A 27,188-nucleotide genomic window follows, 5' to 3' on the forward strand; every position below is an offset into this window, starting at 1 on the left:
GGCGGGCCCGGGCAGAGTGGTAGCCTGCAGATGTTCAACCTTCCAGCCACCAAGGGCCGGGGATCCAAGTAGCACCTGTCGCATCGACCGGGTCCCCCGGCCACTTCTACTACTGAGCACGCGCTCTGTGCAGGATCTGTCATTGGCTCCTGCAACTCTCCAGCCCTGCCTAAGAAGGCTGCAGCTTGCCTGTCCTGCTGATTGGCCTGAAGGCTTTCACGCGTGACTCTGATTGGTCAGTGAGGCTCACGCCCTCTCTGCTTGGGTCATACCATAAGGAGAGGAGACGAGGAGAAGAGAGCATCATTTCAGGGCTTTTCTGCTGCGTTCCTTGACCCGCAGTCCACAGTAGCAATTTTGATGTTAAATACAACTGATGTTTATTGACGGAGGGGGAGGGGTACCAGCGGAGGGGCCCCGAAGGAGGTGGATCGGGCGATGCTGCGCCTCCCGCAGAGGTGGTGCGCTCCGGGCTTGTCTAGTCCAGCCCCGCGGGGCTGACTCTGAGCTTCCCACAGCTGCGCAAGACTGTTAAGAGTCTCCGCGATGCTGCAACTGCCGTCGCTCCGCCGACCCCTGCTGTCCCACGCCTGGAGGGGCGCTGGGTGAGTGAGCCCCTCTGCTGCCTGAGTCCTGAGACCGTGGACAGATCCCACGCTGTGGGTCCTCCAGGTTGCAGCCATTCTCTCCAAGGTCCCTATGGCTCCCCTAAGCGCGCGCGGGGTCGCGACTCCACGGGAGCCACTCTCCCAGGGAGAACCTGTGGCGCCTTACCAGGTCTCTCTAGAGCAGTGGTTCTTAACAAATGCTGTGACCCTTTCCTCTTGGTATGGTGACTCCCCAACCGAAAAATTATGCCACTTCATAACCGTGTTTTGCTACTGTTATGAATCGTAATGTAAATATCTAATATGCAGAATAGCTGATATGCGACCCCTGTGAAAGGATCGCTCGGGGTGGCGACCTACAGGTTGCAAACCAATGTCCTAGATGGCCAGTTTTCCTATCCAACAACCCCAGGGAGGGTGTGGCGTCTGGATTTGTGCCCACGCCCCCTTCCTACACTCCTCTTTCTCCTAACGCTGTATATTCCAAATTTGCTGATTCTCCCAGATCTTGGCCGGCCCTGCGTTCACATACTGGAGCCTCCCAACACTCCCAGGGACCTCTCCACCCCACTCCCTTTTTGTTCAATATTGGGCTTTTGTTTTACGGTGGGTGCCATAATGACTTTTATAACGTGTGATGCGGCTCTGCATGGCATGGGACTCATTTTGAGGTTTGCCTAAATCCATTCAGACAAGTTCCTTAATAAATCACCCGGGAGGCAGAGGCAGGCAAGTCACTGAGTGCAAGGCCAGCTTGTTCTACAAGAGCAGGTTCGAGGAGGGTCAAGGATACACGAGAAACCCTGTCTCAAAAAACAAACAAACAAATGTAATGAAGAGACAGGCAAGCCCTCGGGCAGAGAGCTGCTTGCTTTCAGCCAGAATCCTGGTTGCCTTAGTGATGTGTTCCAAGATCATGCCCCAGTATGGCTCATGGCCTGTTTGAACTTGGGTATTATTCGCCATTTCGGTCTGCCTTCCTTGTACAGTTTACACAGCGCCCCCACACCCCTACTTTGGTTACTGTTTGCCTGCTCTGTGGCCTGCGACCCACTGTGTCCACCTCCACTGAGTTGTGGCCTTTTTGAGTTAATCAGTGACCCTCTCCCTGCTCCCATGGGATGGCCTGGGTGAGTTTCAACCCTTCCTCATGTTGTGGGAAGCTATTAGGCAAAGGACATGGGATTGGGGTGGGAGGTGGGGCATGTGTGAGTGGAGCCTGCACCTCTTCAGTTTCTTCCTGCTCTGAGACCACCCACTGCAGCCCCGGGATGGAAGGCTCAGATAGGCAGAGCCTTCTATAGATTCTCAGGTTTACTTTGTACCTCTCCGGGTGTCAGTGTGCTACCAGGTGCACTGCAGTCAAGGGGATCTGGGTGGGGGCAGTGCATGATCAGGGGAGTGGAACTCTGGGGAGTTTTCAACTTAACTGGCCAGAGAGGCATGGACCCATGCATCTTGTCTTCTCTTTCGGAAAGCAGTCCATGTTATGAAGTAGTTTCGGATAGCAGTATCATTTTGCTAGCTAGCTAGCTAGTGTGAGGGCCCCACGCTGCGCCTAGGAGCTTGTTCTGGGGAGGCAGATGTAACTGTAGTTACAGTTGGTCTGGATCCAGATCCCCGCCCTTCAGTGTGCGGCCCCCTAAACTGGTGGGAAGAGGATTTTGCAACTAGTTCTCTGGGCTCCTGCTGCCTGGTTTCTGTCCGGTGCGGCTGGCCTGGCAGGGCGCCCAGAGAGGTTTCTCAACATCAGCAAAATACATTCACCTTTGGGGCAGGTCTGCAAAATGCTTAGGAGAGCTTCCAGCCTGTGCCCGGGGTCCTGGTGGCTTCTTCAATCACAATGGGAACAATACCTCTGGATAGACGTCTTCTCCTCAGTGGTTGAGAGGCACAACCCCTAGGACAGTTGGGGTTATTTATTTAGTCCCTCATTCTTTTTAAGACTTACTTAGTTATGGAGAAAGGGTTTCTCTATGCAGCTCTGGCTGTCCCTACCTCATCTTCCTGCCTCTGGGATTAAAGACATGAGCCATCTCCACAGGCCTTGTTTTGTTTTGTTTTGTTTTGAGACAGGGTTTCCTTGTGTAGCCCTGGCTGTCCTGGAACTCCATTCATAGACCAGGCTGGCCTCGAACTCACAGATCCATCTGCCTCCGCCTCCTGAGTGCTGGAACTAAAGGCGAGTGCGCCATCAAACTCAGCTTCATCTTGTGTTCTTAATGGATTTGTGGCCTCACACTTAACTCCTGCTTTGATGGCAATTTGGGGATTACTTAGTTCAAGAGAATGACTTATCAAAGGTAACAAAACAGGAGTTATTCCCTGCTACAACGTAGCAAATGAAGGCTCATCTCTGTCTTGAGCTGATGCAGCAAGCACAACTCTCTTCTCAAACACAGACCCTAAACTTGACCCTGGTTTCGCCACTGCTCTCCTCTCCTGTGCCATTTGGGGCAATTTTAGTTTCAAAAAATGAAGATAACTTGGCATTTCACCAATTGTGAATTCTGAACTCTCCACAAGTAATGTTAGCTCTATCGGCCTGGGAAACGTGGGGCCACCCAATCACAGCTCCCCCGGGAGGGATGACTTGATAAGAATTGGTGTGCGTGAGTTATATTTGAACTACAGGCTTGGGCGATGTTTTGTGAATCTCTTGATTTCCATAACTGAGTCTGTGAGTGGTGTGTGTGTGTGTGTGCGCGCGTGTGCGTGAGCCACTGCACATGGGGAGGCCAGAGGTAGACAACCTTGGGTGTTGGTCTTCTCCTTCCACCTTGTTTGTGACCCGGTTTCATATATTTTTGTTGTTGTTAGTTACGAGGTAGGCGTGCGTTTCTTACTGGGTTTGTACATGTGTGCTGCTGTACCTAGCTTTACGTGGGTTCTGGGGATTCAGACTCGGGTCCTCCTACTTGTATGCCAAGCCCTTTTTCACTGAGCTGTCTCCCTGGCTCTCAGATATATTCAATTAAAAAGTTGATATTTAGCCCAGAGAGATCTCAGGTGTTAAGAGCACTTGCTTGTAGCTCGTGTGGAAGACCTAAGTTCTAAGCTCTTCTGATCTCCACAGGCATTGTACTCGTGTGTGCAAACTCCATATACAGACACACACACACACACTTAATTAAAAATAAACTTTTTTAAAGAATTGATTTCGTTGGGTAGAGGTGGCACAGGCCTTAATTCTAGCACTCAGAAGGCAGAAGTGGGAGGGTCTCCGTGAGTTCAAGACAAGCCTGATCTACAGAATGAGTTCCAGGAGAGCCAGAGTTACATAATGAAACCTGATCTCAAAAAAAAAAAACCCTAAACAAACAAACAAATAATTGATTATGCATTGAGAGCCAGCACAGTGATTGAGCATTTGTCTGGCATCAAAACGACCCACACCTGACGTCATGTAAACGACACATGAAATACACCTGCATTTTCTCTCTTGACTGGGGTGCCATGCCCAAGCTTATGTGGATGCAAATCTGAAAAGAAATGAAATCCAGCAAGACCGATGGTCCCAAGGGTTGTGGGTAAAAGCTACGTAGCTGAAGTTTCCTCTTCGTAAGCTGTCCTACATTACTGAATGTCCCCAGGACATGGAGCTGTGACTGACACCTGCTAATCTCTGGGCAGAGTGAGTAACTGAGGGAGCTTGCCAGCTAGCCCTTCCTTGTTAGGAGACATTTTATCATGGAATTACCTTTTGGTAGGGGGCTGGAGAGATGGCTCAGTGGTTTAGAGCCCTGGCTGCTCTTCCAGAGGTCCTGAGTTCAAATCCCAGCAACCACATGGTGGCTCACACCATCTGTAATGGGATCCCATGCCCCCTTCTGGTGTGTCTGAAGACAGTGACAGTGTACTCATACACAGTAAATAAACAAGTCTTTTTTTTTAAATTACCTTTTGGTTTGGAGGAGGGTCTGGCAACAGTGGCTTCTGCCCCTTACTTGCCTTTGCTCCAGGGCTGTTGGTGAGTCTTCCTGTGTATCTCGGGGCTGCTTCCAGCACATCCCTGGCGCCCCCCCCTCTGCCTCCCTCCCAGCTCTGCCGTTGTTGGGGGTAGTCTTTGTTCAGTCACGTGGGTTTTTTTTGTTTTGTTTGGTTTTTTGGTTTTTCGAGACAGGGTTTCTCTGTATAGCCCTGGCTGTCCTGGAACTCACTTTGTAGACCAGGCTGGCCTCGAACTCAGAAATCCGCCTACCTCTGCCTCCCAAGTGCTGGGAGCGGTGTTTGTATTTTTGTCATGCATGGGCACAGGCAGTGTTGTCAAGCTCTGGGCCTTTCCGTTGTTCTAGGTACATCTCAGAGTCCTGAGGTGGAGTGTCCCTAACCTCACTCTGCACTCTGCCTCAGTGTCGTCATCTGTATAACAGGGATGATCCTAGCAGCCCCGTCCCAGGCAATGACAAGGGTCACATGTGAGGGTGTGGCACCTGCCGTGTACTCTGTGACCGTGAAGGACCAGGTGGAGCCTGACGTCCTTTGCTTCTGACCGCTGTTCAAGCCCACACTCCTCAGCTGGCAGTGGCACCTGGAAACACACTGCACCTGGCACACAGTAGGTGTTGAACTGTTGCTGTCAAAATGGCCCAGAACGGAGTGCAGCTTGGATCCTGGCTCCACCTCTGAGCTGTGCTGTGGCTCTGTGCAGTTGGCTTGGCTTTACAGTGCAACCTCAAGTTGACATGTGGGAGGTATCAGTAGCAGACTCTCACACGGTTGTCTTGACATCGGGATATTTTGTTTTTTTTTGTTTTTTTGTTTTTTTTCAGTGTTGAGAACCTGTGTGTGTAAAACAGGTACTTACCATGGGGCTGATTGTCCAGCCACCCCCCACCCCCCCTTTTAACATTTATTTTGAGATAGAGTCTTGCTAAGTTGCCCAGGCTGGCCTTGAACTTGCAACCTCTCTGCCCCAGCCTCAGAGTTACTGGGATTACAAACCTTCATCACGAGGCCTTGCTTATCTCTGGGTTTGCATGAGTTCATGGATGCTGAGTTGTTTGACACATGCTCAGCACCCAGAAAACTGAGGCTTGCTGTAATCTGGTGACCCATCTCTCTCCCACAGTCAGCTGCCTTGTGTGGCCAGCCCTGACAGAAATACCGAGGACAACTGGACAGCAAGAGAGTCCTCCAGGATGGGTGTGGTGGCATATACCTTTAATTCTAGCGCTTTGGAGGCAGGAGCAGTCAGATCTCTGAGTTTGAGGTTAGCTGGGTCTACATAGTGTGCAGTGAAGGCTGGGCTGCGCTAGTGACTGTCCGTCTGAGGCATTCCCCTCCTCCACATGGGAAGTGAGTGGTTCCTTTGCACTGTGTGGTCAAGGGATTGACCTGCCCCGTCATCCAGGCTGGCCCAAGATCTCTGAGATATCCTTTGACCACAGACTATATCTCCTGACTCTATAAGTTTGTGCCATTACAGATGAGCTGTAACCAGAAGCTGTAAAGGAGTAATGCTATCTCTGAGTATCAGTTGACTTATCCATAAAATGGGATCACAGTGCAGCCTAGTACATTAGGAGGGTCCCTGTGACCCGATGGTCAGCTTTAACTGTCAGCTTGACACAACCTAGAAACACCTGGGAAGAGAGTCCCAGTGAGAGACTTTCTACTTTGGGTTGGCCTGTAGGGGAATGTCTTAATTGAGTTAATTCTGAAAAGACCCAACCCACTGTGGGTGGCGTCATTCCCTAGGCAGGAGCTTCGGAGCTGAGCATAAGCTCTTGAACACGTATGTGTTCTCTTCTCTCTGCCCTTGACTGTGGCTGTGACCAGCTGTCTCAAGCTCCTGCCTCTGATGTCTCCCTACAGTGACAGACCTGGGTGGTGAACTAACAGAAACTTGTCCCCAAGTTGCTTCTTGTCTGACTCTTTTATCACGGCGTTAGAAAGGACACAAGGACAGTGTCCACACCTCACTCCGCTCAGTGCTCGGCCCCCTAAGAGCTCAGGGGATGAGCTGCACTGTCTTCCAGGGCATCAAGGTGAAGTAGTGCTCATGTCGACTGCCCCGCCCTGGGCCTGTACTTTCCTCTCCTCAGGGGCCTCCACTGCTACCTTAATTACACCTAATTAAGTGATAAGGGGGATTTGCCTTATCAGGCTGCAGATTACAGCTGGGAAACAGGCAGCTAAAGGGAACAAGATAGCCTCTACTTACTTCTTGACCTGGCACTTAGCCAGCAGGAGGGCCAGGCCACAAGCTCAGTCCTGAAGGTCTGCTGTCAGCTCTCACACCCTCACACTTATGTGTGAGGTTGCTTGGAAGAGACACAGGCTGCTTCCGGGAGCTCACTGATTGCTTCCAGATCGGATGCTCAGGCTCTGGCCTAAATCCCCCTGCTTGGCTTTGAGATGATATACAGGAGCCCCCTCAGACCTGAGGCTGGGGTGGGGGACCCACCCGTGAGGGACATCCAAGTGTGATGGGAGGTCTGAGGAAAGGATGGGCCGGCTGCGCTTCTTCAAGGAATGTGTGATGGGGAATGAGCCTGAGGACTCCCGAGGATCTGAGTCTTCATTGTAGAAGTGGTTAAGGTGAGTCTCCCTCGATCCGGTTTTCATGTTCAAGTCTGGAGCTTGGGCCTGCAAGCTGGCTCAGCAGGCGAAGGCGCTCGCCGCCAAGCCTGATGACCCAAGCTTGGTTCTCAGGATCCATGCAGTAGAAGCAGAGACCTGACTGACTCTTAGAAGTTGATTTTTGATCTTCCCGTGTATGCTGTGACACATTAGAAAGAAAGAAAGAAAGAAAGAAAGAAAGAAAGAAAGAAAGAAAGAAAGAAAGAAAACATAGTCCACTCTGCCATATAGACAATCACGGGCTCACTCCCCCATTGGGTAGACCTGTGCAATCGTAACAGATGTATTGTAGTGTGGCAGTGTCATGCCCACCCCTTTTGCAGCAGCCCCTGGTTGAAAGAGGTCCCCTTGGATCGGCTTGTGTCCAGGTGGTTTCTGTGTGGGCGTTCTCTGTTGCATTCATGATGACTAAGTTGCTTAGCTGTGTCCTCCTCAGCACAGGTCCCTGGCACTGGAGAGGCAGGGTGATTGTGTAGCTTTGGTTATGGCATAAGCAGCCTGGAGATAGTGGCGGAGACTTGACTGTTATGTCGGACTCTGATGAATGAGGATGGCACTTTGAACCTTGGGCAGGGTGGAGCCAAGCCCTCTTCCACCTGGTCTCCTCCTCTCAAGAGCCCTGAGTTTGCTGGCTCAGGTTCTTCCTGGTAACCGGGACATCTTCTGCCACTAGGTGGGGGAAGGGAAGGTGGTCTCTGAAGCTTGCAAGGAAGAAGAGCTTTCTGGCTCAGGCCCTGGCCCAGTCCTTAGGGTTGCCAGGAAGCATGAGTTGGGTGCAGACCTTGCCCTGTGCTTCCTCTTTCTCCACAGCGGGAGGATTGAGATCCGGGTTGAGCTCAGAAACCTGTGGAGAGTAAACCACCTGGTGGGCGGAGTAAACCTGTGTTGTTGCTGTGGGCTAACCGAGCTGACTGCGTAGATGGATGGATGAATGAATGAATGAATGAGTGAATGAATGAGTGAATGAAAGAATGAATGAAGAAAACTGTCCTGCCTAGAAAGGCCTTCAGGAATCCTCTTAGAGCTCTCAAACTTCCGGTAGCTACCCCTTTGGCAGACCTCTGTCTCCAAAAACACATTAGATTCACAACAGTAGCAAAATTATAGTTACAAAAGTAGGAATGACAATGACTTTATGGTCGGGGGTCACCACACCTTGAGGAACTATATTAAAGAATTGTAGCTTTCAGAAGGTTGAAAACCACTCTCCTGGAAGCCTTAAGTCTTGCCAAATGATCTGCCTCCATCTTCGTCTAAGCCACTGGAGGGGTGCCTGTTAGTCAGGACAGATCACTAGCCAAAAAGAAAAAAAAACAGCCTGTTGGGAGAAAGGCTTGTTAGTTTTGGAACCACTTAACTCAGGCTCAACGTGATTTTTGAACTAGCCTCCTCAGGGCCTGGAGACGGTCCAAGACCCTGGAAAAGCCCCGGTGAGCCTGAGGTCACAGTGGGCCTCTGCCTTGGGGAGGGTGGAGGGAGGTCTGAGGGACTTCTGTTTCTGGCATTGCTTTGGGGGGTGGGGGAATGGCAGGGAAGAGAGACCCTGTGTGGGCGGGGCATTTGCTGACTTTTTCCCCACCAGAGCTGGATCTGTCCTGAATATGATCCTGGTTGGGGAGGGGTGGGGTCTTTGGGGACTCCTGAGCCTTGGTACATCTATCTATCTGGACCCAGTGGGCGAGGAATGCCTGGCTTGTTCACGCACAGTTGGAGGTGACCTTTGAGGGTACCATGTAGTGTTCTTGGGCTGAGGAAGCAGGCTCCAGGCAGGCCTCCCAGAGGAGTAGATGAGCCCTGCTGGTGGAGAGGGATCTTGACTGGCTGGGACGGTTGGCTTTGATTCATCTGCTTCCAGGAATGACATTGTCCAATGCAGTGGGTGGTTGGGGGGAGGCCTGGAGGCCTGTTGGACTTGGGACCACATGTGAGATTTTTACCTTCCCACTGTCAGCCCCTAGAAACTCCAAACACCTCTCTCCCTGTTGCCAGGACTTCAGGAGGAAGGGACATGGCAGATTTCTCTAGCTTTGCCAGTTAAGAGCTGCCCGGTCTCCACAGTAACCTATTGGGTCTCACTCTTCTGTTCTGGAGCTTAAGGGAGGTAGGACTGGGTCATTGGCCAGACAAGGGTGGGGCCAAGGAATGTGACGTGGCCTCTGGGTGTGGCCGTGGAGGGCGTGGACACCTTCCCTCACCACCTCCAGGTAGATTCTTAGTTTCTCTCTTCGTGAAGATCTGGTCAGCAAATGTCCCTCTTCCTCCTCCTCGGCCATCTTGGCCTTTCCCCCACCTCTCTGTTCTGCCCTTCTTCTGGAATGTGCCCCCTCCAGACCTCCCTGACTCAACCTTCATGGCCTTTGCATTCCTTCTTGGGGGGGGGGGGAGGGGCGGGGGAGGAGAAACACGTGGCTGTGGCCGTGCTCCGATGGGCGTGGCTACGCTGGAGGAGGACCAGCCAAGAGCTTTTCTCTGAGAGAGCGCTTCATCTTGTCTGAGCGCAGTCCAGGCCACTATGTTCCCACAAAGCAGCCCTCGGAGAGGCGTTGCTTCTCTGCCCAACTGTAGCATCACCAAACCCGGCCCAGAGAGAGCACTCCTGCTTTTCAGAACCGTCCCCGCAGATCACCCAGCCCGAGCCCCAGGCACGTGGTAACCTACCCCAGCATCTCACACATGGTACCTGGCTTTGTCTACACCAGCTAATCGCAACCTTCCTAATGATGTGACCCTTTACTACGGTTCCTCATGGTGTGGTGGCTCCCCAGGCATAATTTCATTGCTACTTCATTTGCTACTTTATAACTGTAGTTTTGCTACTGTTATAAATTGTAAAATATCTAATATGCAGGCTATCTGATATGTGGCTCTCAAAGTGGTCATGACCCCACACATTGAGAACTGCTGGTCTAGACTCAAATCCAGGTTTCTTTTCATTTCAGCCTTCAGCTAGTCATTGTCATGATAAAATGATCTGCTATCTGGACAGCTGATGAGGCCTGCCCTGGGGCCTGTGCTCTGTTAGTGTTGCCAACATTAAGATGTCCTCTGAGCTGTCCTCATTTACAAAGAAACTGGGACATGTGGGGACATCCCACATCTGGGAAGCGGAAGAGCTGGGCCTTTAGCTCTGGAATGATGGGACACCGGCTGCTGGTGACATTTCTTCTATCTTCCCCTTTTCGTGCTCCTAGACAAGGAAGAAGATGGTGATCATTCACCAACCAGGTCACAGGAATGGGACGTTGGTTCTCTGAACCAGCCCTGCCTGTTGCTGCACCCAGGACCCAGGCCAGTCCTCCCAAGTTTGTGGTCCATATTTGATGCCCTTGCCCACTTGAATGCCAGGTCTCTACTGAGGGCATCTCTCTGGCTCACACTGAGAGACTCAGCCCTCATAGGCTACCTGTTCGGTGTAGAGAAAGCCTGACTCTGTGAAGTGAATTTCAGGAAAAAAAAAAAAAGAGAGAGAGAGAGAGAGACAATGGGTCTCTAACATATACAAAATGGCCGGGCGTGGTGGCGCACGCCTTTAATCCCAGCACATGGGAGGCAGAGGCAGGCGGATTTCTGAGTTTGAGGCCAGCCTGGTCTACAAAGCGAGTTCCAGGACAGCCAGGGCTACACAGAGAAATCCTGTCTTGAAAAACAAAACATATACAAAATGACTTCAGGGGGTTGGTGGCGTCTTCTCATTCAGTGGCTGTAGAAACAGACTTAGAGCAGGCGAGTCATGCACCCGAAGACACACAGGGGTAGGCTTATGATTTCTAAGTCTTAGACCTAAAGCCAGTTGTCTCCCCAAGCCCCGGACTTGCTTTGAGCCAGCCCAGGGCCACCGTGGAGACACAGGAACTGACTTAGTGGCTGCTAACCAGTCTGCTTTCCCCCCATGCTTGTTCCGTTCCCAGGCTGCGATGGAAGCACACCTCCTCTCTGAAGGTAGCCAATGAGCCCATCTTAGCATTCTCTCAGGGAAGCCCCGAGCGGGATGCACTGCAGAAGGTAACAGGGAGAGGGGGTGTCCCGAGGGGCATGGGACAAAGAGAGGCAGGAAATTCCCATCCACTTTTCTGTCCCATTCTGTTCCCCAGGCTCTGAAGGACCTGAAGGGCCAGACGGAAGCCATCCCCTGCGTTGTCGGGGACGAGGAGGTGTGGACCTCCGATATACAGTACCAGCTGTCGGTAGGTCGGACAAGGGCAGGCAGGGCTCAGCCTCACCTTGTACTCAGACCTCCCCCTGGAAGCTCACGGGACTGCCTGTATGGGTCATTGTTTCTCTCCCAGATTTTGAATTCTGTGGATGCCTAAAACTTCTAGAATCAGAGGGTGCCATGCACGATCCATTCCTGAGGCACGTCCACAGCAAGGAGCTTGGGAAGGGTGTGGGCGTCCCCGGTGGCTTCTTCCCATAGATCAGTTCCTAACTGGAGTTCAATCCCTCTAGAAACCAGCATGGCCTTCAGCAGACCAGGGAGCTCAGAGGTCTCACAGTCAGAGGCGGGAAGAGGGAAGGGCTAGCCTTTTTGCCAGTGAGTCTCCTCAGACAGAACTCCATGCGCACTGTGTGGAAGAACTAGATTACCTTTCTCTGCATGCTCCTGCTAGCTTTGTGACTCTGAGCACAGGGCACCTGTGGAGGTCAGAGGACAACTTTGTGGGGTCGGTTCTCTCCGTCCACCTCTGCTTTCTGGGATATTGGAGTCACATCGCAAAGCTTGAGCGGCAAGCGCCTTTACCCGCTGAGCTGCCTCCCTGGCCCGTTGGAAGAGCTTTTAAATGAGGCTGGGTGCACAGCTTCTGGGCACAGAGAGCCAGGGAGGAGGGGGGAGTTGCCACGGCCTGGCAGTTGAGCTGGGTGGGATTCAAACAAGTCCGAGTGACCACAGAAGCTGATAATTCACAAATGGAGCAGAACTCTGTGGTGTTGGCTTTACGTATAAACGGTGACACTCCCCTCTTCTTTCAGCCCTTTAACCATGGACACAAGGTGGCCAAGTTCTGCTATGCCGATAAGGTGAGTTCCTGAGTCCCCGATGACCATGGTGGGAGTGGACCGCACCGCCTTTTCCCTGGCCCTGGAATCTTTGGGCCGAGTCTGCAACAGAACCAGACATGTACAGGTTAACTGGAGCCAAAACCTAGCTGTGTTGACCAGGGCAGTAATAGCACCAAATATTCCCACTAAAGTGCCCACCCCTTGGAGCTGACCTGAGGAGGGGGTCTTTCAGGGATGGCGTAGATTCTGTAAGACAGTCTGAGCAGTTAGATACATAGATGGAAAGGCAGGCCGAGAGATAGAGATAGAGAAAGAGAGAGAGAGAGAGAGAGAGAGCGCCAGCCAGCCCATGGGAGTGGCTGGTGCTACATGGTAATGAGGGCTGGTGGGGTCTGGGTCACCTGTAGCTAGTATGTGTGCCAAGCCGTGGTTCTGACCCCAAGGCTGGAGTGTCAGAGATCCCGAGGGTGTGGCACCTCCTTAGTTAGACCATGGGAGAGAGTGAGGCAGGAGCCTCAGACCTCATGATAACAGCAGGTTGTCTATAGCAGTGTGGACAGGACTTGGGGGCGCCTTCTGCTGGTAGCTAGTGGTCCCCCCTGTGTGCCCCGCTGTGTAAGGCAGAAGAGAGCCCTTTACCTCTCTCTCCAGGCCTTGCTCAACAGAGCCATCAATGCTGCCTTGGCTGCCAGGAAAGAGTGGGACCTGAAGCCCATGGCAGACCGGGCCCAGGTCTTCCTGAAGGCGGCAGATATGCTGAGTGGGCCCCGGAGGGCTGAAGTCCTTGCCAAGACCATGGTGGGACAGGTGAGGATGGACAGGCCCTGTCAGGCTCTGTCAGGCCGTCAGACTCCATTCCTGACACCAGACATTAGCTGAACAGCTTCTGTGTGCCAGGAGCTGTTGGGGACTTGGAGATGCTCCCCAGAAACAAGGCTGAGGAGACAGGATGTAACATAGGTTACCAGATGCGGCCGACAGTGGTGAGCCCATGTGTCCCACCATGGCCTGTCACCTCCCCTTCAGTCCTGCCATCCTACTCCGGGCCACGCCTTTGTCATTTCAGGCCCTCCTAGTGGCCAGCCTTCTGACATCACTGTATGGCACTGCCATCCACAGAGGTGTCAGGCAGCCTGCACAGCCAGCCTGGGACACATGGGGCTCACACGCGGCAGGTCGGAACTTGTGCCAGCCTCTCTGCTTTCAGCTCAGCCAGGCCCCTGCAGCCCTCAGTGGGAGCTCTTAAACAACCACAACGTTGCTCCTGACCCAGGGACTGCCAGGGTCTCTGCCGGGTCCTCATCCCATTACCTTGGGCCCCTCTACCCTTCTTCTGTCTTTGATGGATTGAGTTTGGGCTTAGCAGGAGTCTGTGGGGAAGCTCAGGCTCCCTCTGGCTCTGCCCAGTGTCCCCTGCCTAGAGGGGACTCTGACCATCTGGCCTGGCTCTATTTTGTCCTCTAAGGGGCTTCCTGGAATTCCAGGCTCAGAAGGGCCATTCTGCCCCAGTCTGGAGCCGTGTGTGCGGTGTCAGTTATAGTTAAGCTCAGGCTGCAGCAGGCTGTTAATTGTATATTTACTGTCCATGTGAGAGGTGTCTTGCTTGATATTCATCTTTAAGTTGTCAAATGAAAAATGGGATTTTGAGAAATGGTTTTGTAGAGTGAGCAGCACACTGCACTGAGGACGGAGTCATGGAGAGAGGTTTCGTCTGCTCCAGGAAATGCTCACCTGAATTCCTTAAGAATTAACAGCCACCAAAACCCCAGGCTGCCCACCTGCTTATCCAGCTCTGTGATGAGAGCGCCCTCTGCTGCGTGGAGGTGGGATGACAGCTCCTCGCCTTCCCTTCAGAGTTGAGATTGTGATGAGAGAGACATCGTCATGTGTGGTTGTCACAGCCTTTTTTGTTTGGCTCGAGATTCAAGGGATTTTAGGAAGCACCTTTAAGGTCTTAGTCTGCTACACTACACACTAACAATATGCCAAAGAATTATGAACCGCGTACCTCTGCAAGATGGTCAGTAGGTGCTGTCCGGTCCAGCGTCACTAGACGCTGATGGACGGGAGGTTCGGATGTCTGAGAATCAGGTCCTTTCCCTCCTCAGTCCCGGGGCCAGGCATGGTCAGCCCACTGGAGGTTTTGTTCCCTTCTCTGAGCTGGCTCTGGCCTGTCTGGTGTCATTGAAGCTGGGCCGCCATCCTAACAGGGCAAGACCGTGATCCAAGCAGAGATCGATGCTGCAGCCGAACTCATCGACTTCTTCAGGTTCAACGCCAAGTTTGCCGTGGAACTGGAGGGGGAACAGCCCATCAGCGTGCCACCCAGCACCAACCACGCAGTGTACCGGGGGCTGGAGGTACCACAGGGCAGGCAGTGAGCCACAGGGCCTCCTGGGAACATTGAGTTTCACCTCACAAACTGCCTCTCCTTCAGGGCTTCGTGGCGGCCATCTCTCCCTTCAACTTCACTGCGATTGGAGGCAACCTGGCAGGTGCTCCGGCCTTAATGGTGAGGACCGGGGCCAGGGGCCAGTTAGCCACACCCCGGATCTCAAACAAACCCAGTCTGCCCATAGTTATGGGAGAAGTACAGAGGGTAGCAGCTGGGGCTGTGGATACGTTTTTGGGTTCCAGCTCTTGGTTTATCTTACAGCCTTGTCCATTTGTGGGAGACCGGGTCAGAACCCAAGCTGAGAGGCACAGTTTCCTCCTCCATTGAGCAGGAGCAATGGCGCGCGCGTGTGTGTGTATGTGTGTATGTGTGTGTGTGTGTGTGTGTGTGTCAGGGCTCACACCATCAACTCACAAAGATTGAGATATGCTAGATGCCAGGCAGGTCCAGCCAAGACTGAGCCATGGATCTGACAGCTGCTGCTGCTGCTGCTGGTGACCTGGAGGGCTCATATGTGTGGCAGCCATTGACACTGTGTGCTGACGATGTCAGTTAACTTGAAAAGCTATGAGAGAGGTGGCTGCCCCTGTGCCTCTTTGCCAGGTTTCACCTGAGATGCACATCAGGGACTTGTAGAGGGACAGATAGGAATTTGGAGTCTGGAGCTCTGAACTGAAAGCCACAAGGTCTTCTGCCATTGTTGGGAGAAGGCGCCTGTACCCGAGGGAGCTCCCAGGCTGATGTGGGGGAATCCAAAAGCCTGCCAGGAAGAGAGCTGGTGTTGGTCCAGCAGCCTGGACCTTAGGCATGGCGTTTGTGCTCTCTGTGCATGCACAGGGACAGCCTCGTGCATTGTAGATCGGGCCCTCCTGGTGCCTATGAGGCTGCACGTGCTCTGACTCAGCGCACGTGCATGTAGTGTGTGCGTACTTGTCCAGCCACACCCTGGGATGTCCCAGAACACTGGGTTACAGTCGTAACCTGGAATGAAGGCAAGACTCGGCCCAGGCTTGCAGGGAAAGGGGGCCCAGGCCAGAGTCAGAGGTGAAGACTGGGGTCTCCATGGCAGGGGCCTCTGGAAAACAGTAGAGACATTGTATCAGTGAGCTTGGGTAGGGTCTGAATCAGGTTCCCATAGGAGTGACCGTGCTGTGTAGTGGGGTACATGCTTGGTATGGTTGGTCTCCCGCCACCTTGTGAATCATGTTTGACACCTTTATGACAGGGCAACGTGGTTCTGTGGAAGCCCAGTGACACTGCCATGCTGGCTAGCTATGCCGTCTACCGCATCCTCCGGGAGGCCGGCTTGCCCCCCAACATAATCCAGTTTGTGCCAGCCGACGGGCCAACCTTCGGGGACACAGTCACCAGCTCAGAGCACCTTTGTGGCATCAATTTTACAGGCAGTGTCCCGTAAGTCCCTGAGGGGTGGGGTGGGACATGGGGTGTAGGGATATGAGCTGATGTTTGGGGCTGTGAACCCAGCCGTCACACACTGACCTTGCCCACTCCCTCTGTGTGAGCATGGGCGAGCCACTGTGCCGAATGAGAGTGGAGGGGTCCCTATCTTGGTGAATATTTGAAAGGATGGAAAAGGTGAGCCATTGTGTGGGCTGGAAACAGCCCATGGCTGAGGGGAGCCTCCCACCACAGAGGGCATGAACGGGTGAGCTGGAAACAGGAGATGCTGGGCCTGCATTGTGGAGGAGGCACCCCGGTGGAAGGTTGGCTAGGCAGAGATGAGGAGGTAGGGACAGGGTTATAGGAAGGAGGAGGATACTGAGGGTGCTTGCTGGCTAAGCCTGTGATACTTTGTAGGGCGTGTCCCCTGGGTCTGGAGGGTGGAGTCAGAGGGGCGGACCAGGCATCAGCATGCAGACTCAGCAAGTGTCTTCCAACTCCCGAAGCACAGAGTTCTGTGTCAAGGCTGGAGATAAGTTAGCTATGAGGTCGAGGTCCCTGCTTGCCACCTGTCCACTCCGCCTCCCTTGGTCCCATCTTTCAGATTCGGCCCAGCGGCTCCTAAGAGTCTTCCGAATCTGCAGAGGTGTGTCTGGGCTGCGCTCGGAAGGTGGTGGGAGACGCGGAAGGTTCTAGGGAATGGTGTAAGCACTGTACTGCTTCAGGCTGGGGTTGCCCATTGGATCTAGGAGGGGCTAGCTTTGTTTTCTTGGATTCCTAAGAGCCATAGCCCGGACATGTCTAATTGGGAGTGTTTTATCTTTTAAACCTTATATGGCGTATGTTCTGGTCCCCCTGGGCCTGCATGTCTCATTAGCTAGAAGCTAGACAACAGTTTGCAACTCCCCCAGACCCTCTCCATACCTGGGTCTGTGTATCCCAGATCTGCCTACCGTTTGCCCTCTTCTCCCGTCTGTACTCTGTCCTAGGATCCGGCTGGAGGTGCTTCAAAAGGTCAAGAAGTTGGGAGCTCCAGGGATTGGGATAATAGCTATAGATCATGTAGAGATCTCAGAGCCTAGGGCATAGTCCACAGAGCAGGGTGGTGAGCCAGTGGTGGTCTGCAGCCAGGGTCTGGGTCCGGGACAGTCTGGCCTCGGTAGGAAGAGGGATTGATACTGTCAGGCTTGGGGGCAGTTGAGTCATGTGTAGATCGCTGACTGAGGAGCCTTCTGGTCGAGTGGGTGGAGCTGACTGGGACAGCCCCGTGTCCCATTTAGCATCTGCAGCCCTTACTGTGTGGCACCTGCAATGGTGTCTCTGCACCCTCCATGCCTGGTTCGCCAGTGTGGGTGGTAGCTTGAGGAGTGCTGACAGGGCCTTTTCCCCAGAGGTCTGTTCTGCCAGTGCTTGGGTCTCTGCCTGTTAGCAGGCAGAGAGTGGGCCTGGCCCCCTGTTTGCTACGCTCTAGCAAGCTGCTAGGCCGAAGGTAGCAAAGTCATAAATTACCGTTAGCTGCTGTGCTGGGTGATTAGCATTTTTATTGTTTTGTGGTGTTGAGGTTGGTCACAGTGAAGCCCTGGCAGGAGGCTTGTGTCTCAGGGGCGGCAGGTCCGGGTGGCCTGAGCTCTTGGTTTGGTCTGTCAGGCCAGGCCCTGGGCCAGGATGTTCCCCCCATAGCCACCAAGGTGTGTGTTGCTTTTGAGTGACTGCAGTGTGCCCAGCCTGAGCCTAAGTTCGGGCTTATTCTGGAACGCCTGTGGGCCGAGCTCATTCTTAAGGTGAGGTGCAGAATTGGAGGCTTGGCGACACTAAGCCATAAACCCAAGGTCACACAGCCCTGTGTCAGAGCCGGGACCAGCACTATCTGTTTTCACATCTGGGCCTTCTGGGTGTCACCCCACCCCCATCACAGCTGCCAATACCCACTTAGTTCCTCCTGGTACTACCGTGACCCCTGCATACCCGCCTTAGGCATTTCCCCCAGGTCTTTTAGCCTCTTCCTCTCGTGGCTTCTTGACACTGTGTCTCTTGGTTCTAGCACCTTCAAACACCTGTGGAGGCAGGTGGCCCAGAACCTGGACCGGTTCCGTACCTTTCCACGCCTGGCTGGAGGTGAGCCCCGCCCCTCACACACTTCCAGGGACCCCCCCCCCCTTCCTGAGCCATGATGAGCAACCAGGAGAAAGAGAAGGGTGACTGGGATCTTCTTGGGATCCTTTGAGCCAACAATGGGGACTTCTTTATCAGCCTGCACAGTGACACTCCCCCCCCGCCCCCCGCCGGAGCCATGTGTGAGCATGGAACACCTAATCATGCCTGTGGCGGGGACTGAAAGCTGTGTTCCTTTTTAGACCTGTGTTGGTAGCACACATGACTCGGGGCTGCTGTGTGGAAGGCACGGGTCTGAGCAGGGGAGGAAGGAGCCCATTTGTGGGTGTGGAGGAGGGGAGACAGGAGAGGAGGAAGCTAGCTGAGAGGACAGCAGCGTGGTCTCTCATCAGCAGTGGTAACTCTCCTCCTGAGAAACCATTCTCTGATCACAAACACTTGATGCACATTGTGAGGCAAAGCCAATGGACTCTCCTCCTCCAGGGCTTCTCAGAGCTTTTAGTACTCCATTTATATCCTCAGAGAGTATAACTGGCTATGCAGTATTTCCCAGACTCCCTGGGCCACGGAACCCCATTTTGCACAGTCCCCATGGCGCCAGGAGTTGTAGAACACACTTTGCTGAGACCTCAGCGAACTTCTGCCTGGGGTGCACTTGACAGTAGAAGCCCGGACTGATGATGGCTCAGCCTTCTAACCCCTAGTGTGAGGTGGGACCCATGGGAGGCCCTTCCTGAGTTAGCTGGCCTCTGATGTGTGCCTGGGTTGCCCATAGCAACTGAGCTTCCCAGTTATGGACTTAGGAACTCTGCAGGGGAGTGGGCAACCTCTCCTTCCTGCGGGCCATGGCCCACCCTGAAGCCAGTGGCTGCATCAAGGCTTCTCAGTGTATTCATCTTTGAGATGGGGGCAGGACAATGGCAGTGGTCCTCAAGACTTGGGGAGACAGTTAGGTGCTTCCTCCGGCACTTGGCAGGTGGTGGGTGCTTTGGGCTGGCTGATGTTACTTGTTCTTTCTGATCCGGTAAACTGAGGCTGTAAAGTGCCATGACCTGTCTGAAGGTCGTCTGTAAAGGAGTTTCCCCGGGAGGTTTCAGGAAAACCTGGCCCGCTTTTAGGAATGGGTGGGCGAGCCCTTGGGAGCTTGGTTTGTGGTGGTCCCCCCTCTTGTCGGTGTCACCATTTGGTTTTCTCTGTGATGGGGAGTTGGTGCCTGCCGATGCCCTGTGTTCTCCTGTTCCCTCCCCCAGCCTTGCTTCCCCAACTAGGGAGTGGAGCAGGTCTGGCTTGTGGCTCCCTCTTCCTGTCTTCTGCTGAGTGTGGCGCTGTGGATGGGTGTGGGTGGTGGTCCGGGCCACACCCAGTGATGGCCACACTCCGTGCCCTGCAGAGTGTGGCGGGAAGAATTTCCATTTCGTGCACAGCTCGGCCGACGTGGACAGCGTGGTGAGCGGGACGCTGCGCTCCGCATTCGAGTACGGTGGCCAGAAGTGCTCAGCCTGCTCGCGCCTCTACGTGCCGAAGTCGCTGTGGCCGCAGATCAAAGGGCGACTGCTGGAGGAACACAGCAGGATCAAAGTGGGGGATGTGAGTGGGGCCTTGGCTCTCACAGCAGGTGGCTGATAGGATTGGAGGTCGCTTGCTCAGCTCGCTCTCTCCAGCAATTTGAGTGCCTCCCTGCGGCTCTCTCTGGCTCTCTGAGGCTGGGTCCTTCCTTGGGGGCTCTGTGCTTGTGGGGTGGGGTGCATGTAGGAAAAAGGGTCCCTTCCTCTCTGCCCTACAGTGTCTCACTTTCTGTCTCTGTCTGTCTGTCTGTCTGTCTGTCTCTTCCTCAGCCTGCAGAGGACTTTGGGACCTTCTTCTCCGCAGTGATTGATGCCAAGGTAGGGGGTGAGATGCAGTGCTTTCTAGGGGAGGGGCACTGGGCACAGATGAGGGACAGAGTGGGACAGGCTGGTCAGTGTTGCTGGTAACTATACATGTGCCTCCCTGGCTTGGAAGAAGGCCAGATCATCCACGGCAGGAAATTGTCTGCCCACACTCAGACCAGGCTCAGCAAGCCCCTAAAGTGTGCATGTGTGCATACACTCATGTACGCACACATACAGGCAGGCCCCACACGTGTACTTGAGAGCACAGCTCTGAGACCATGATGTAGGTATGGCCTTGAAAACACATCTCTGTAGCCACATGCCCGGCATCCCTGCTAAGAGCGTGTTTCAGTGTAAACACGTCACGATGTATGCAGCTTTCTGTGTGTCTGTCTCGGAATCTGTTGGTATGTAAGGACTACTGTGGTTTGACCCCACGTGTTCTTGCCACCTGCTACATAACTCATACATATACATATACCCAGCTTCCAAAACCACAGCATACTCATTCATACACACACGCTGAAGACATACGCAACATACACATATCACGCATGCACTTAGGTAAACACAACACACACACTACATCGACACAACCACATACCACACATGCATTCAGACAGAGACACAAATTAACATACACACACATACTCGTGTGGACCCTTCTCTGTGTCCCTACCATGGCTTAGCCAGGCCTTCATTGTCTCCAACCCTGTTCCCCCTCACCTTTAGGCAGAGGTATTTTGGGGTGAATACCGGGTGGGGTAGGGCGGGGCGGGCAGGAGGTGGCTCTCTGATGCTCCCACTCATCCACCCTAGGCCTTTGCTCGCATTAAGAAGTGGTTGGAGCATGCACGTTCCTCGCCCAGCCTCAGCATCCTGGCAGGGGGCCAGTGTAACGAGTCAGTGGGTTACTACGTGGAACCGTGTATCATTGAGAGCAAGGACCCACAGGAACCCATCATGAAGGAGGTGACTGCATCGGGCTGGCCTCGGGCATGGCGTCATGCTGTTTTCCGATGTTGCCTGGTTTTATGGCTGACAGGAATGGCTCACAGCCGGAGGGAACGCAGGAGCTCAGGCCTGTCCAAGACTCTGTCGCTGTCAGTGCTGGCTGTGGCCTAGCAGCACACCATTGCCACAGCTACTGCAGCCCCTGTGGGCTTGCTGGCTCACTGTGGTGTGGTCATGGCTGATGCCTGAGATGGGATTGGGGTGCAGGGCCAGAGAAAGCACACCCTTAGTGGGAGAGGAGCCCCCCAGGAGGGAGGATGCCTTAGTACGTGTTGTGCTAAGCCTCCTGCGCTCCCCAGGGCCTGGCTGCTTTATCTGAGGATATGACAGGGAAGCCAGAAGGTTCTGGGTCTTCTGCCTAATGGTCAGGAAGCCGGACACAGAGACCAGAGGGGACCTGGAGGAATCGGTCCCTCTTTGCCCCTGCTGTCTGGGCTGTTATGTGGGCTGAAGTCTGGGATGCTGGAGAGGGTGACCAGATGGAGACATCGTAGGCACTAACCCCTCTCTTCTCTCCCAGGAGATCTTCGGTCCTGTGTTGACAGTATATGTGTACCCAGATGATAAATACAGAGAGACGCTGCAGCTGGTCGACAGCACTACCAGCTATGGCCTCACGGGGGCAGTGTTCGCCCAGGATAAGTGAGTGGCCTCAGCCCTGGGAGCAATGTTGTGTACCCGTCCTTGCCAGTTCAGCGCCAACCTCACCTCCTGGATGCAGTTTCTGCTAATCCCTCATCTGCTTTCCCTCACAGCGTTCCCTCAGTCCTCTCAGCTGACACCTAAAGGCGGACTGCCCCAAACGGGCACACCGCAGTCTGGCTTGTTAGATACATAGCTGTCACGAGCCCCTGGTGACCATCCCTGTCTGAATCTCCAGGGACAGGCCTGGGGACCTCATGATTGACCTGTTGGGGGCCCCACTGAGCTAGGTGACCATCCTGCCCCGTGCTGCAGTGGAAACAGATCTGATGTGGGTGGGTCCTGCCACCCTAACTTTGAATTTTTATATTTTTCTTCCTCCTCAGCCCCATAGCCACTCTGTCTGCCACTGATGGAAGTGCAAGCCCAGGAGGAAGCATAGGCTCTGGGTGTTTGCTGTGCTCTAGTGAAATGGATGAGTTAGACTGGAGACCTCCGTTACCCACTAGCCCCCCATCATCCCGCTAGTTGTGACCTGACCCCCTGTCTCTCCACCCAGGCCTCCCTGTGACTCCAGAAGGCCAGTGAGCTAACCCCCTTCTCGGGAAAAGCTGAGCCTCAGGGCCCACTCTAGCATCCTGTTCCTAACATGGCTGCTTGCCTAGTGGGAGCCAGTGTGGGCTGAAAGAGGGGTTGGAGGCCACACTTGGGGCTGGCGGCCCCCCATGATCACTGTCCTGTCTCCTAGAGCGATTATCCAGGAGGCCACGAGGATGCTGAGGAACGCTGCTGGCAACTTTTACATCAATGATAAGTCTACTGGGTCTGTGGTGGGCCAGCAGCCCTTCGGGGGCGCCCGGGCCTCAGGTGAGTGGGAGGCGAGTCTTGGTCATTATCTTGGGGGTGTAAGTCGGAACAGAACAGCTCACTGTGGGGTGTATGGATGTTCAAACAGTCTTTTCAGGAGCTTCAGAAGCTAGGAGGCTGTTCTCTTATTATACCAGGGAGGAAACTGAGGCGTGCATGGGGAGGGCTGTGGACGTTAGCATCAATGCTCACTGGTCCACCTCCAGACTCAAAATCACCTGAGTCCAATGCTCTGAGGCTCATAGGTGAAGCTTGGGCTCGGGAGAGGCAGTGAATAGCCAGCAGCTACAACCCGCTAGTGGTAGCCAGGACCAGAACAAGTTAATGGTGAATGTGATGTTTCTATCCATCTATGCGGCATATAGTGTTTAAGTCAGCTAATCTGTCTCTTTAGATGTGTGTGTGTGTGTGTGTGTGTGAGAGAGAGAGAGAGAGAGAGAGAGAGAGAGAGAGAGAGAGAGAGAGAGAGAGAGGAGTGTGTGTGTGTGACTAAAAAGCATTCAAAGCCGTTAGTTCTAGGTCTTTGAAATATGTTGTATAATTGTCACCCATACTCACCCTGTGGTGCAGAATGCAGCACCCCAGGACTTGTTCCTGTCTGCAATTCCTAGCCTCTAGCGACCACTCTCATTGCCAGCTTCTGAGATCAGTACTTTTGGGTCCTGAGAGAGCGCACCATTTTGGTGTTTCTGAGCCTGGCTGATTTCATACAGCCTATCGGCTCCCAGTTCCCTTTTCACGACTGAATACTATTCCACAGTGTGTATGTACCAGTTTTTTCAAGCACACATTGGTCAGTGGACTGTTTGGCTGTTCTCTTTTCTTGGCAGTTTTGCAGATAGAGTGGAAGTGAATGTTGACACACAGAAAACTCGTCAGTGTGCGGATTTTGTTTTCTTTCCTGGCTAAATATTCAGGAGGGATTGTTGTCGTATTTATTTGTTTATTTATTTATTTAGGCTTTTTCAAGACAGGGTTTCTCTGTATAGCCCTGGCTGTCCTGGAACTCACTTTGTAGACCAGGCTGGCCTCGAACTCAGAAATCCGCCTGCCTCTGCCTCCCAAGTGCTGGGATTAAAGGCGTGCGCCACCACAGCTCGACTCTGTTGTCTTTTTTAAAGAGCAATTTCCAAAGCATTTCTCATGATCCTTTAGTAACTTGCCCTCCCTATGCAAGGCACAAGTGTGTGTGCATGTATGCAGTTCCTGTATTTGTACTGGGGGCTCCCTCTCCTTTTGTGTGTATTAATATTTTCTCTCTGTGTTTTGATGCTCTGATACTGGCTGCCTATGTATTTACAGCTGTTATTTTCTATTTCTGGTTTAACTACTTCCTCATTTCTAATCTCACCCTCCCTCTCGCCTCCTCGTCCAGTTTTAGTTTAGAGTTTACTTTATCTGTTGTGAGCAACTCCCGTGTCTTCAGGGGGTGAAGTGTCTATTAAATGATGTATAATTAGATCTTGTTTATTTATTTACTTAAAAATGAGTATTTTGGGGGGATCGGGTATGATGGCACACACCTTTAATGCCAGCTCTTGGAGGGCAGAAGCAGGTAGATCTCTGTGAGTTCAAGGCCATCCTGGCCTATGTAGAGTTCCAGGCCAACCAAGGCTGCATAGTGAGACCCTGTCTCAAAAAAAACCTTTGATTTAGTTAATGAGTGTGTGTGTGCATGTATGTGCTACGGTGCACGTATGGAGTCACAGAACACGTTGTGAGAATTAGGGCTCTCCTTCCACCATGTGGGTCGTGGGGACCAAACTCAGCTCATCAGGCATGCCGGTGAGCGCTTTTACCTGTTAAATCGTCTCAGCAGCCCAGGGTCTTACTGTGTTTTGTTTTGTTTTGTTTTGTTTTGTTTTGTTTTGAGATAGGGTCTCACTCTTTAGCCCTGGCTGGCCTGGAACTTGCTCTGTAGATCAGTCTGGCCTTGAACTCACAGAGATCCACTTGCCTCTGCCTCCCAAGTGCTAGGATTAATACATTTTTTTTTTAGGTAATGAAAAAAGTATGTTCTGCATATGAGTAACAGGCCACGTGTGTGTAGTTACCGGGAGAATCCAGAAGATGGCGACAGATCCCCTGAGCTGGAGCTGCAGGAGGTTGTGAGCCACCTCATGTGGTTGCCGGGAACCGAACTCTGGTCCTGTGGAAGACCAGGAAGAGCTCGTAACCACAGAGCTCCCTCTCCAGCCTGGGTCTTGGTTTTTATTAGATCCATTCACTCATTATGACTTTTAATGGCAGAATTTTTAAAAGTTTTATTTATTTCTTTTATGTATGTGAGTAGACTGTAGCTGTCCAGATGGCTGTGAGCCTTCATGTGGTTGTTGGGAATTGAATTTTCAGGACCTCTTTTTGCTCAGGTCATTCCCTCTCACTCCAGTCATCCCCGCTCACTCCGTCAACCCTGCTTGCTCAGTCCCTGCTTGCTCTGGCCCAAAGACTTATTTATTATTATACATAAGTACACTATAGCTGACTTCAGATGCATCAGAAGAGGGCATCAGATCTTATTACAGATGGTTGTGAGCCACTATGCAGTTGCTGAGATTTGAACTCAGGACCTTCGGAAGAGCAGTCAGTGCTCTTAGCAGCTGAGCCATCTCGCCAGCCCCTTAATTGCAGAATTTAACCCACTTACATTTATGCTGATTAATGATAGCTAAGGCTTGGTTCTTAGCTATAGTAATATAGAGAATAGAATTATTATAATTCTTCCTCTCTTACCTACTTCCTGTGGTTGAGTGATACATTCAAATATTGTGTTTTTATTCTTGGACTGTCTGTCTCTTCCTTTCATGTCTCAAGAACAGCTTGGCTGGGCAATGTTGGTTTTGGTTGGTTGGTGTTTTATTACGTGGCTACTGTGAGCCTCAGCTTCTCACCTGCCCTCTGGCCGTGCACACTTGGCCTCTGGTCATGCACACTTGTGACCCTGATATGCTCAGCAAGCCCTGAGCCTGTGAATATGTTTAGTTGCTATGTCTCCAAGCCTCTTAGCAGGGTATGTTGTGGACAGAGCCACCATTTACCCCTCTAGCTGCCAGCCCCGTGCTTCCCTATTCACCATGCTAGCTCCCCTACCCACCACCTCTCTCCCGCTGCCAAGAACCATCGTGTGTTCTCTTTCCCACAGGAACCAATGACAAGCCAGGAGGTCCCCACTACATCTTACGCTGGACATCACCCCAGGTCATCAAGGAGACTCATAAGCCTCTGGGGGACTGGCGATACTCCTACATGCAGTGAGCCCAGGCCAGCACCTCTGTTGTCAAGCAGATGTCCATCCAGGTGACTGACATCTCTGCACTGACCCCCTGTTCCCCACCAGCTCCTCCTGGACTCTCTACAGCTGAGCTGGACCCTGTCCTGGCCACTGGGTGCCTGTCCTCGGAGTCAGGTGCCCAGGCTTCGGGTCATATTGGGGAGGATCAGCCCAATCCACCCAGAATTCTCATCCTCTACGGAACGTCCTGGTACCTGGCAGGTTCCCCGCCTGTCTGCTTTTCTCTCCTCATCCTGGGCCTGGTGACTCAGAGGGCCTCAGAACCTAAAGGGATATTCTCAGGACCCTGTCAGGGAAGGAGACAGCTCTGGTGTCTCACCTCATCACTCAGAGACTCCTGACCTCGGCCTTGTCCCCTACACATGTCCAGTGAGATAGGAACTCAGCCAGATGACTGCAGGGGCACCAGCTGGCTTTGCCCCTTGGTCTGTGCTAGCTCCTCCTGCAGGGACTTGTATCCAGCCATATGCCTTTAGTCCCATGTGCCTTCCTCCAGGGTGCTTGTGCATCCCTGAGCCTTCATCCCTCCTGGACACCTACTGGGAGTGACCAGTGGTGGTCATCCCATACAGGCTGAGTCTGGGAAACCTCGAGGCGGGCCTCCATTCCATACTCTTGTGGGATGGATGCAGCCAGCCCAGTGGTAGCCAGGGAGAGTTCCTGCTTGGGTCCTGGATAATCAAATGTTTCTAGTGGCTTGAGAGCACACATGTCTTTTAAAGGACATTTGCCTGGGGTCCACATGGAGCTGGTATAGCTGTCACCAAGGGCTACCCCCGCCACGCTGAAGGGTTGGGTACCAGTATCAGGGCCAGCTCTGCCTTCTGCTTCCTTTCAGGGTCCATGTTGCTTCCCAGGGAGCAGGACTTGGCTGCAAATGTCCCAGTTCTGCAGTTGTACACTGTGAGGGGGTGGGGCTACTGCCACCCGAGGAAAAAAAATGCCAGATATCTACTCAAAGTGGCCATGGAGGGAGGGGAGGGGCAGACTGGTTTCTCATTCCTAATCTAATGAACTGCCAGCGTCTTGTCACGTGGTCCTGTGTGCTGTCGTGGGAGGGAGGAGTAACTCCGGAGCCCAATGGCTAGGGTTAGAAATGGCTTTCTGTCTCTCCCCCCCCCCCCCCCGAAAGTGGTCATCAAAAAAATCATGTGATTTCTCCAACCTTCCATGTCTAAAATGGTGACAATTCCATCATATGCACAGAGGATCAATGGGCTAATTCCTGTGGATTTCAGACAAAATGATCAGAAATGTCACCCGTTCGTTTGTTCTCCTACCAGTATGTGCTGTGGTGGCTGATCTTATGTGTCACCTTTGCCTGGCCACGGTTCCCAGAGACCTGGTCAGCCACTGTGGAAGTTTTTATGATGCTGCAGTAAATACGTGGGCAAAATACTTAA

The 27,188-nt window shown here is 52.9% G+C and overlaps 1 protein-coding gene across 1 annotated transcript; it reads left to right on the forward strand.

Annotated features, from left to right (window-relative positions):
- Positions 1 to 307: 307 nt before the first annotated feature.
- Aldh4a1 (aldehyde dehydrogenase 4 family member A1) lies at positions 308 to 27,188 on the forward strand. Its single transcript, XM_021161587.2, has 15 exons — positions 308 to 605; positions 11,102 to 11,195; positions 11,285 to 11,377; positions 12,162 to 12,209; positions 12,843 to 12,998; positions 14,402 to 14,551; positions 14,629 to 14,703; positions 15,812 to 15,999; positions 18,029 to 18,102; positions 19,490 to 19,686; positions 19,935 to 19,982; positions 20,790 to 20,942; positions 21,505 to 21,626; positions 22,375 to 22,493; positions 25,636 to 27,188. Exons 1-15 carry the CDS (start codon positions 547 to 549, stop codon positions 25,746 to 25,748), a joined length of 1,689 nt encoding a protein of 562 aa, XP_021017246.1. The 5' UTR covers positions 308 to 546; the 3' UTR covers positions 25,749 to 27,188.

Source organism: Mus caroli, chromosome 4, assembly GCF_900094665.2.
Source record: "Mus caroli chromosome 4, CAROLI_EIJ_v1.1, whole genome shotgun sequence".
Lineage (NCBI taxonomy): Eukaryota > Metazoa > Chordata > Mammalia > Rodentia > Muridae > Mus > Mus caroli.

Excerpts from the sequence above, each read along its gene's own strand:
- Aldh4a1 (XM_021161587.2), top strand. The coding sequence starts at position 547 with ATGCTGCAACTGCCGTCGCTCCGCCGACCCCTGCTGTCCCACGCCTGG. Across the intron at positions 16,000-18,028 it reads AATTTTACAGGCAGTGTCCC|CACCTTCAAACACCTGTGGA; the intron begins GTAAGTCCCTGA and ends TCTTGGTTCTAG. Across the intron at positions 19,687-19,934 it reads GCAGGATCAAAGTGGGGGAT|CCTGCAGAGGACTTTGGGAC; the intron begins GTGAGTGGGGCC and ends TCTCTTCCTCAG.